The sequence below is a fragment of the Dama dama genome, chromosome 23 (genome assembly GCF_033118175.1).
Source record: "Dama dama isolate Ldn47 chromosome 23, ASM3311817v1, whole genome shotgun sequence".
NCBI classification, from domain to species: Eukaryota; Metazoa; Chordata; class Mammalia; order Artiodactyla; family Cervidae; genus Dama; species Dama dama.
Genome location: NC_083703.1, coordinates 60,070,988 through 60,082,806, shown reverse-complemented (window position 1 = coordinate 60,082,806; position 11,819 = coordinate 60,070,988). Strand labels below are relative to the sequence as shown.

At 53.0% G+C, this 11,819-nt stretch overlaps 1 protein-coding gene across 1 annotated transcript; it reads right to left on the bottom strand.

The window, feature by feature from the left end:
- Positions 1 to 412: 412 nt before the first annotated feature.
- Positions 413 to 11,485, bottom strand: TMEM74B (transmembrane protein 74B). The gene is made up of 3 exons (XM_061126973.1): positions 11,390 to 11,485; positions 6,786 to 7,537; positions 413 to 437 (listed from the first exon to the last, which is right to left on the bottom strand). Exon 2 carries the CDS (start codon positions 7,494 to 7,496, stop codon positions 6,786 to 6,788), a length of 711 nt encoding a protein of 236 aa, XP_060982956.1. The 5' UTR covers positions 7,497 to 7,537; positions 11,390 to 11,485; the 3' UTR covers positions 413 to 437.
- Positions 11,486 to 11,819: the final 334 nt, after the last annotated feature.

Here is an 11,819-nt window from a genome sequence, read left to right as displayed (position 1 = left end):
GCACGCTATTATAGTTGAGTCTGCTATTTACTAGTGTGACCTTGGGAAAGTCACTTTGCCTGCCTGTGCCTCAGCTTATTCATCTGTAAAAGGGAATTAATGATAGCACCCACTCTCCAAGATGGTTGTGAGGTTTAAATGAACTAGCAGATGCAAAGACTTAGTGCCTGGCACAGAAAGAACACTGTATTTCATTTAAAATTAGATTGTCTAATGTGTATAATACATAATGGGTTCACTGAAATGTAGAAACATGAAGTGTTGTGTTTTATCCAACTAACCTCTATGTCAGATCCCCCTTTCTCATCTCAGCATCTAGGATTCAACCAAAAACTGAATGGTCACTTTGATTTTCAAACTCAGTCCAGTCCAGTTTAAACTTACATCCAGTTCCAAGAGGTCTCTCCTCTGACCTCTTTTGATCACTTGCTGCTCCTCTGTGGTGGGATGGGAGGAGAAAGGAAGAAAAATGAACGAGTCTCTTCATTAGCCTTGGTGATAGGGTGGGGGGTAGGGGGTACTCTTACTCTAGTTCACACTGGGGTTTTGTTTTTTGATGCTGGAGTCTTTGGTAGACAACATGCAAAATTGGGGGGCGCTGTTGATAACTTCACCCAGGACTCTCAGTAGTGAGGGTATCTCTCAGTCCATAAGAGGTTCTCAGCCCATCTGCTCCTTGAGGTAATATACTGGGCTGCATAGCCACCTGCACCATCCCACAGCTCCAGCCTCACCTCACCTGCCTACATCAACTCTTAGAGCCCTGGAACACTTGGGTCCTCCACCTACCTTCCAGAGCCTCAGAACACTGGGAGGGACTGCAGGACTGCCCTTCTTGCTCCCTGAGTCCCACCATCCTTCAAACCAGCGTGGGCTATTCCCATGGGCCTCCCACATCAGAAATTCTCCAGGTCAGAAGCAGACCTCATCTCCATGTTCACACTAATTCTGAGCTCCAAATATACTTGTCAAGCCCACTCAAGAATACTTTCCTTACCTCGTTCATCTGTTTGGTGCTATACCTCAAAACCTGGCACAGAATGGTATGTAAGTCCTGTGTGAAAGAATGAAGGATCTTAGAAACACTCGGGTGGTCTGCAGACACTGTAGTTCAGTGAGCCTCCAACTGGGAGACAGTCTAGTCTGCTTCTTGAGGGTGCCCCCATCTCTATGAGTGACTTGGTAAGCCCTGGGGCAGGGAGGGGGTGGATGTCTGACCCTAGCAGGTGGAATCTCATTAGACACTCCTTTGTCCTCAGTTCTGGCCTGTCACAATTCTCAGGCAGTGGGATAATCCTTTTTACCCATGCAAATGTCCAGATGTCCAGCTGCTCTTGAAAAAAAGGGAGCTCTGACAACCCTGAGCCCATCCACCAGGGCAACAGCCAATCAGCTGAAGCAGACACCCCTTTAATCTTGCCACTGCTGTCGATTGTCACCTGCTTCATCAGTGAATGTCACCTGCCAAACTCTATGGACATTTGCATTTGGGCCCTGGCTTTCCTCTTTGCTAGAGGAGGGAAGACACTGTCAAGAGGAGAGTCAGATGGCTGGCAGGTGAGTCAGCAATAGTAGCAACACACCTGTGGGTGTAACCCCCAGGAGTGGCTTTAGTGAAAGGAGGTGTAAACACAGAAGAATTTAAAAAAAAAAAAAGGAAGATACAGAGAGATGGGATGAAATGAAGAATCAGGAAGGGAGACAGATGGCCTTTCCTGAGTACCCTTTACCCTAAGTCATTATTGGCTCAGATGCCTGCCACCCCGGAAGAGGTTGGCATGGCAGGCGCCTTCTTCCCCTGTCCTCTCTGCTCCCCTGGGGCCAGCTTTCCTGCCAGAGGATCCTTCCACTCACTAACCTTCCCCCAGACCCAGGAGATTAAGTTGGCTTGACCTCAATTTAATCAGATCCCTCCTCTGTGCTGACACTCTCCACCCCTGGCCACACATACACAGCTCCCTGTGCCCTGTCCTGTTTCTCCAGACAGTCTGTGACCAGCTCAAGGGTAGGCCCACGTGTCCCCATATGACCTCCCCCAGGGAAGAATACAGATTATGTGTGAATGAACAAGCAAATGAATAGTTAACATTATTGAGTGAATTACAAAGTGCCAGGCACTATGCCCAGTGCTTTATGGGTATCTCATTTACTGCTCACTATGCCTTATGGGGAAGGCGCTTTCATTTAACAGATGAGGAAACTGTGGCTCAGGGGTATTAGGCATCTGCTCAGCATCTAGGCAGGCTTCCCCGGTGGCTCAGCGGTAAAAGAATCCACCCTCAATGCAGGAGACATGGTTTGAGCCCTGGGTCAGGAAGATCTCCTGGAGCAGGAAATGGAAACCCACTCCAGTATTCTTGCCTGGCTACAGACCATGGGGTCACCAAGAGCTGGACAAGACTGAGCGTCCAAGCACACATGCACACAAGCATCCAGGCAGTCAGACTCCAGAGCCAGTGCCTTTATATTCAAGTGATGCGTGGTCCTCGGTGAACTCCCTCCATAAGGGCTTCTGCCCCCAATCTCTCTAAGACTGGAGTAGGGAGAAAGCTCAGAAGTACTTGGTCCCCTGGGAGGAGGAAGGCAGTAATCCTGCTACCCTCTGTACCACACATATCTCTTGGGCCTGCCCATCTGCTCCAGGACAACCCAACCCAGGAAGAGGGCGAATCTGGGGGAAAGGGTGTTGGGACCAAAGAAAAGAGGATACAGCAAGACCAACATTGCTACTGTCTTTAGCCAGGCTCTGACCACTGGGGCACAGGTGCTCCTCCGAGGAGAGGGGGTTGGAAGCCTCGAGACTAAATCCTACCCAAATTCCACTGTTTCTCCCTGAAGACACCCAACACCTGACCAGTAAATGCTAACATACCTCCACTGAAAAGGAGCTCCCTACCATTCCAACCCAGGCAAGATCTCAACAAGCTTGTCCTTCCCTTAGCTGAAACTCACCTCCTTGGGGACATCAGGAGGAGCCCAATCTTTTGGGAGAAACCAACAGACCCAACCTGAGGGCATCTCCTTGACTCTGTCAGTGCCAGTGACGCTCCCCTTTCCTCTAAGACAGATCCCTTAGATGGAACCTGCCTCCTGCAGCTTCATAATGCCTCCTTTCCTTTCCCTCTTCTTGTCCCTCCAAAACTCTCTAGACTCAGCACCACTGTCTTAACTTTGGAAAGCCCTCTTCTTGGGTTTCCTGATTCCCTCAGTCCCCAGAGAAGGTGGAGACTAGTTGGGAATGTTTCCCGTCTCTCTCTCGAGCACCAGAGAGGTGGGATGATTTGCCCAAAGGCCCACAGGGAAGGGTTGCCTTCCAGGCAGAAGGAGGAGCAAGTGCAAAGGCCCTGAGGTAGGCATGTGCCCACAGGGAGTGAGCGTGGCTGCAATGGAGTGAGCAGAGGCTAGGATGGGGCGGAAGGTCAGAGCAGCACTGGGGCCAGACTGTGTAGCACTTTCATAGGCCACCGTGAGGGACAGACCTGAAGCCTATGAAATTTAGGGAGCCATCCTTTTTTGGAAAAATCAGAATTACAAATAAGTGTGACTTAGGGCCTTGGAAGGAGCTTGCACAAGTGAGGGGCCTTGTAAATGCATCCTTGACTGGCAAGAATGGTAGCTTTTGCCTGGAGTAAGAGGGAGCCTAGGACAGTTTGGAGCAGAGGAGCAACCTGACCTAATTAATCTTTGAATAGGATCCTCAAAGGAGACCAAACCAGTTAATCTTAAAGGAAATCAACTCTGAATATTCACTGGAAGGACTGATGCTGAAGCTGAAGCTCCAGTACTCTGGCCACTTGATGCAAAGAGCCAACTGATTGGAAAAGACCCTGATGCTGGGAAAGATTGAAGGCAGGAGGAGAAGGGGATGACAGAGGATGAGATGGTTGGATGGCATCACCGACTCAACAGACATGAGTCTGAGCAAACTCCAGGAGATGGTGAAGGACAGGGAAGCCTGGCGTGCTGCAATCCATGGGGTCGCAAAGAGTCGGACACCACTGAGAGACTGAACATCAACAAGGATCCTCCTGGCTGCAGAGTGGAGCAAGAGCTGAGGTGGAGGGTGGGCTGGAGAGGAATTAGGACTCAAATGAGCAACCCGGACTGGGCAGTTGACTGAATAGTCAGATTCCAGAGATGGAACCAATGAGATCTGCTGATTGGTAGGGTGGGAGGCGAGAGAAGAAAGTCAGAAGGGTTGACCCTGAAGTTTTAGGCCTAATCCAGTTATCTCCAACCAGGGTGAGGAAGGAGAATGATCATGGAGATGACCTCATACACTCAGGCTTGCAGCTTATCTCTGATTTTTCCCAACCTCCCTGTCTCTGAAAGGAGGCTGAGGATGAACTTTCATTCCTCCCACTTCACAAAGAAAACAATACTCAGGATACTCAGAGAGGTACAACACCTTGCTCAAGGTCACACAGCCAGGAAATGGCAGGCTCTGAAGCCCAGGTTTTACCAACTCCAAAATCAGTTATCTGTTCTCATATACCAGGAAAAGCAAGGTTTGGGGACCCTAGTAGCCTTTCAAGTAGGAGATGCAGTTCCTACAGATGGGCACCTTCCAGCTACCACAGGGTCCCCTAGGGCCACTTCACAGCTACACCCCCAAAAAAAAACCTGCAAAGAAAATTCTTAGCATCTTATGCCCTACTCCCTCCTGACCCTGTTTCTGATCCACTGGCTAGGCCATCTCAGCTGCAATCCTGGGGAAATGTTTTTGGCATCACTTAAGTTTTCTTAACTCATCGACAAAGAAATGACTGCCTCCATCCATTTTACACATTTTCTAAAGGGTGCATTAGGATGCAAAGCAGGCTTCTCTGATTTAGAGAAAACCTGAGATTCCTGGAATTTAACCTTCTAACAGATTTACCCCCTAAATACAATTCATGGCATTTAAACTGATAGGAATTGCTGGTCCTGGATGCATCCGCTCAAAAGGTTTAGTCTCCAAATGAGTCCCCCACTGTCACAATCCATTTGGCTGGGGTTGATATTTTTATTATTATCATTATGGATTTGAAAGTCCTGAGCTTGTCATTTGGGATGTTCAGTTCTACCTAGAGTGGCTCCTGACACTTGGTGCATCCACTCCTCGCTTGGAGCCTTGACTTGTGAATCTTTCACTATCTCGAGGCTTTGTCCTTTTCAAAACACACCTCTTCAACCGCAGAAACAGAATCTGACAGGCCAAGATGCATAGCCTTTGTCCTCTCTAGCCCTCCCTCAGCCCCCTGCTCCTGGAAAATCCTGCCAGCAGAAGCAGATATTTGATCCGGCATAGAAGCGATAATGTTACACCATCCAGATGTTCAACTCACCGGACTGAGGGCTCAGGTTACAGACAGTCAGGGCTGCTCTAGCCTCATGCCCACCCCACTCTCCCACCCCCAAGAATCAGGATCAGTGACCCACATGGCCAACTGAGACGGAGTACACAGAACCTGCAGGGGTTCGGGGGCTCACTGAAATGACCCCATTAGAGTCTTCAAACCAGTGACCTAGAAGGCAGGTATTCTCAAAGCCCTCTAGAGCCTTTCAGAATGGATGATGCCCTCCCCCGGTCCTCAAACACCTTTATCTCCTTGCCCACTAGGACCCACTTCCTTTCCTTGTCAGTAGTTTAAAGAGAGTCTGGATGGAGCCTAGAAAACACTTGACTAAGAGAAACAGAACAAATGGTGATCAATGTGGCTAGAATTTCCAGGCCACCAGAATGTGTGCCTGATTTCTTCCCCAAATAAACCGGGGCTGCACTTTGCTGCTTAGGGGGGTTGGGAAAGGAAGGTTACAAATTCAACATCAAAAAAAATTTTTTTTCTTTCCTGTTCCCAGAATAAGGTTATGCCTAAGAGACATACTAATGGGGAAGGGGGAGGTAATGAAGGCCCACACTGTGTCCACAGAAATATAGCAAAACCCTCACCCTTTCTTATTTGAAAGACCCCCTGCCCCTTGTCCAGGGAGTTAATGAAAACTGCGTACATGACTAAAACTTGTGCTAGTCACTGCAGGTAATTCGATCCCAAGACCGAAACCAGGCTGTTGCAAGCTGTATTTAGCCCAGCCTAACCTGAGGACTTCAGGGCTCCTTTTGCAGGACTGTGGGAGATGCTGGCTGTGTGCGTGGTGGCAACCCTGGTCAGAAAATGGCACGGAGAATGGTCAGCACCTGCCGACACTCTCCTTCCCTGAAGGAGTGGCCACATGCAGATACCAGGCTCCTGTTCCATACGGGAATTCCTAGGGCAGAACTGGAGGGGCCACCCCTCTCACATCACAGTCAGGGGGACTGAGGCCTGGAGAGGAGAGGTCGTCCCAGGGATGACTTCTCCCCTCATCATGAAGTCACCTCCCACCTTCGACGGTCAAGGCTGCAAGGGGTCCTTCCAAGGTCACCCAACACCCATAGGTGGCTGATGAGGACAGCAGAGATCCCGGAATTCCCCAAGGCACGGAGAACAGGATGGGCAGCCTTTCAAACAGCTCTCAATCCACAGAAATGCCAAGAAACCTCATCCTCCAAGGGCAGCGGTTTCCAGACTTTTGTATTTTTAGCAGCAGAAGCCATCCTTCAAACAAAACCTTATGCAAAACCTCAAGCTACAAAACAGACGGAGGGGCCGCTCTCCTAAGCAAAGCCTGGACCAGTCCCCAAGCTCCCCCTCCTGCACCCACGACTCCTTCCACAGGGCCCTCGGTGGAGCTTGGTCCAAAACCCCAGCCTTGGGGGCCTGGTCACCCCGAAGCTGAAGCAGCCAGACAGGGTGGGCTCTTACTTAAGACCCCTGGAGGGCGTGGCTGGTCTCTGAGACCTGGACGACTTCGTTCTCCACCAGGGCCTGGCCCCCGTCCCCATGGAGCTGTCTCATGCGCAGGTTGATAGAGCCGTAGGTCTTCCTGGAGCCCCTGCCCGGGACGAAGGTGGGCCGGCGGTACAGCTCGCCCTTGCACAGGGAGACCATCAGCAGCACGGACAAGAGCATGCCGCCCACCGTGAGCAGCCCCAGGCCCGCGATGATGCACTTGTCCAGGTGCGAGCCCAGGCGTGCATAGTACATCTCCAGCCGTTCCATCTCCCGCGCTGACACTGTGTCCGGGTTGACGCGAGCCTCGCGGGGGATGGCGTACGCAGTCACCACCAGGAGGATCCCGCTCACCAGGAAAACCAGAGCGGAAACGAAGCCGTAATCCACCGGGCGGCTCACAGGCTCCAGGCCTGGCCCCTCCTCTGAATGCAGGGACACGTCGTCTCTCTGGTCTCTCTGGGATCGGGGCCGTGAGGGGCCAAGGCCCCCAGGAGGGCTGGGGGAGCGGCCTGGCCTGGCGTCCCCAGGGTTCTGGAAATGGGTCTCGTGCTCCTCGGAAGAGAAGCAGGCGTTCTCCACACCCTCCCTGGGTGGGGCTGCTGGACCCAGAGATGCTGGTCTCCTTGGGGCCTGGGGCCCATTGCTCAGTGTCTTCAGCTCCAGACCAGGGGGAGATGCCATTGGGAAGGCGGACCCCAGCTCATCCCTTGGCCCCTCGGTAGCTAGAAGAGAAAACAGAAAAGTGGAATTTAGCAAACCTCTACTACTGACAGCCTGCTGGCACCAGACATCACACAAGGCCTGCTGCTAGGCATGTGGGTTTTGGGCAATGCCCGTATCCTCTCTGGGCCTCAGCTTCCCCGTTTATTGAATGACAGCAATACTACTACTTCCTACTTAAAATGACTGATGTGAGCATTGAGATAATCCACATAAAGTCCTCAGAATAGTAAATTCTCAGTAAGTACTGGCAATGAGCTATTATTATGATGGAGGGAATTTAAATAGGGTAGATATCAGGTTCTAATCCCAGCATCACCACTTGAGCTTGGGCAAGTGAGATGATCTTTCCAGACTCAATTTTATGATCTGTTAAGTGGGAATAAGCAAAATGCTTCCCTCGTAGGGTTGATGTGAGGATTCTATTTCATAAAATAATGTATGTAAGGCCCCCATCAGTTCAATTAATGGACACAGTTGTGATGAAATGAGGATAGCCGGGGGCAGGGGAAGGGGAGATGAAGATGGTTGTTAAGAACAAAGAGGAGAAAGTTAGGGTAGCTTCTAGGAGTTGGTGGCATTTGAGCCAAATCTCAGAGGATAAGCGGGAAATCCCCCAGCAGCAAGAGGGGACAAGGGCATTTTGGAGAGGAAGAGGGGTTGCCTTGGAGGTCAGCTGGGACTAGCTCTCTAAATTCTCTGAAAACCAAGCCAAGGAGCCAGGGAAGCAAGGCTTTGGGGCTGGGAGGGTTAACATCCCCCTGGGTTTTGGAAAGCTCTCTCTGGCTGCTGCATGGAGGACAGTCAGGATGGGAAGGAGGACAGTGGAGGCCAGGGGACCAGAGAGGAACCCAGTGTAGTCAGGGGAAGCATAGAGGTTGAGAGGGCAAAGAGGAAGGAAGAGCACATTTGAGAGCCATGACTGAGGTCAAGGCCAAACACCCTTATATAAATAGAAGATGGAAGGACCTGGATGAGGGTGACAGAAGGGGAGCTGGGAAAGGACAGGGAAGGGGGGCTCTCTGCTCAAAGAGCAGACACCCCACCCAAGTACCTGAGCACCTGCCAACACAGACAGACAGCACATGCACCAAAAGATACCAGCTTACAGCCCATGGGCCATGTTTGGCTCATAGGAGTTTTGCTTTTTCATGTTTCTGGCCTGTTTGTTTTTTTTTTTTTAAGCAGTTGCCAATATATAAAAAGCAAAAGATTCTACACTTTAAACCTTAGATACCTGGCTTCTCTTGAAACATGGATGAGCCTGACGACCCTAGCCCCCTTTCCCTCACAGCCATACAGCGGGAGCTGATGATGGAGTCTCCCTCAAGCAGATCTTGTGTGCCCCCAGCAGGCCCCCCCTGGCATGTAGAACTCCTGACCACATGTGCCCATGCACACCCACACCCTGTGTGTACAAGACACCCCAGACCCAAGTCCACACACAGCACAAAGACCCCCAGGTGCAGAGTGCCTTACATGCCCTAGGGTGTCTATACACATACACAGGATTCTAGACCTTTCTCTGCCTCCCTGTGCCTGAGTTTATTCTCCAAAGCTCCCTGCTTCAGTGTGTGTCTATGTGGGAAAGAGAGAGGATATGAGCAAATGAATGAAGTGAAAATGAATAAAATGAATGAATGAATGAAATTCAAAGAGCCTCTGAGAGAAGGCACGTTTTTCTATCTTTCTGATCTTCCATCCAACACGGACTTGCATCAGACACCTCCTCTTAGCACACACAGGGCCTTTCATCTGAGTACAAAGCCTGTTTCTACTTACAACCCATCTCGATCACCACGTCCCTTCTGCCTGAGTTCCAATTTAAAACATGTTTACTGAGCACCTACACTCTCTAGTGGGCCCCAGTGTGGACACTTCACTCAGGAGTACCTTGCATAACGCTCACAAGCCCCATGAGCAGGTGTTACTATCTCCATTTTACAAAATGTAGCCAAGATCCCATGGCATACATGTGGGGGTCAGGAGCTGAATACAGGTTCCCTAAGAATTGTTATCACCTAAAAGCCTAAAAACCCACACACTCTCATGCCAGTGGCATCATCTGGCCCCCCTTCCCTGGTCTTCCAGGACACACTTGTAGACTCTCTACTTTATGCCACTGTCAAAGAGCAACCACGAGCAGCTTGAGGGCAGGGATACGTCTGGGCCCACAGCCCCCTGCACAAGGCTTGGAACACAGCCAGTCCTCAGGAATGGTTTCACAACCTACTCAGGCAGACAATCCTTCCCACACAATAGGATGGGGAGTCCTATTCCCGGCCAGGCTCTGGCCAAACTGCTCCCACTTTCCAGTAAACCAAGAGGAGAGGCGTGTTCATTGGCTTTTCTTTTTTTTACTTTTGGCACCAAATGCATTTTCCTGAGTGCCCAGCCAGTAACAGGGACCGGCAGTGACCACTCCTGCCCAGCTGGTGTCCAGAAGTGGTCCCCCACCCAGGTCTTCAGCATCTTCTCTAGAACTCAGACCCTGGAGGGGCCCAGGAACCCTCTTCCCAGACCAGCACATTGATGCCTCCATATCTCAGAAGAAACCCAGGACACTCAGATTCTCGGAGCAGGGCTCTTTCACCTGGCAGGAAGCCAAAACTTTTTCCTTAGGATGCCAGCAGAGTTAGGAAGAGGGTGGAGGAAAAGAAGATTCCTTCTTACACAGAGTTGCTATGTCTCTGACACACAGGTTCAGAGACACCTACGAGTTACAAGGGCATGCCCAGTCAATTACTCGAAACATAAGCAGAAATAGACAAGCTGACAATGATGCTGGCTGTCCATTGCTCACACCCCGCAGCTGTACCAGTTACACTCCAATGTCATTTGCAGTCCAACATGACTACAAAGGCACACCTTGGTCCCACACTCAGACCCCCAGGGGTCTTTTCCATATGCAGCATCCACAGACACTGGAAGCCACACAATACAACCAGAAGTCCATACACCACATTGGTATCCACGCCCCAAGAAAGGACAGAGCTGGTCACACACACACACACACACACACACAAACACACACGCGCACGCACCCCAAGAAAGGATTGAGTTGGTCACACACACACAGTTTACTACTCTCAGGACTGCTAAGATCCACCAAGATCCGCCCAAGTCCAGCACCTCACGCAGTGGCGTGCACTAACACGCGGGGAAAACAGACGCACAGCGGGCGTGGGTAAGCTTCACAAAACCCAGTCGACAGACACACGCACGAGTTGTACACAAAGCCTCGGGCGCTCAGATACGTCCACGCTGTGATACCCAAAGTTCCGAAAAGAAAGATCCAGCACCCCGGCTGCCCGCTGCACCCACGCGCCCGCCACCCCGCAGCTCACACCCCCCCTGCTCCTGCCCTTGACCACAAACGCCGTTGGGCCGGGCCAGGCCGGACCCGGCCGAGCGGCGCCGGGAGCCAGGCGGCCAGGCGGCCCAGGGAGGCCGGGATCTGCGAGGACCCGCGTGCGCCCAGGTTCCCTCGCCGCGTGTCCTTCGGCCGGGCCGCGAGGTCAGGCTAGCTCTCTTCGGCCGCCCCTCTCTGCCTCGAGTCCTCGGCCTCCCGCCACCCGCAGCAGTTCCCTCTTGGCGTGCGTACCTGTGCCGAGCCTCCCTCCTCACCTCCCCACCTCCCCACGCGGGAGGCGAGGGCGCCGAGCCGCCGCCGGGCAACGGGGAGGGCGCGTCCTCCTCGCGCGCCCGCCCGCCTTCTTCCCGCAGCCGGCGTTGGTGCTGCGGCGCAGCCCAGGGGGAGAGCGGGCCCGGCCGCCGCCTCCTCTTCTCCCCGCTCCGCTCCCGCCCCCTTCCCAGCCGGGCCCGGCCCGGAGCCGCGGCCGAGGCGCACGTACCTGCTCGCGCCGCGCGGGGCCGTACGGCGGCGGCCGGGACCGCCAGGGAGGCTCCGGGGAGGGAGGCACGGGGAAGGGGCTGGAGCCGGGAATCGCCGAGCGCCGCGGCTCGAGCTCCGCCCGCGGCCGGCGAGGGCGCCGGGAGTCAGCTCCGGGAGGCACTGGGAGGCGGGTAACAAACTGGGGCGAGGGTGGGGGGACGCGGCTCCATCCTCCTCCGCTTCCCCTTGGGGCAGCTCTGGTTCCCCAGCACCTGGGTACCCAGAACCGAAGCCTTCAGCCGGCCTGGGCGCAGGGGCGGGGCGCAGGGTGGGTGCTGAAGAAGACCCCTCCCTCGGCCGCTGGCCTCGCCCCTCGTCTGGGGAGCCCCTACTGCGCCGGGTCCCCACGCTTACTCCGCTTCTCAGCCCCTCCCACACACGCAGCCCGC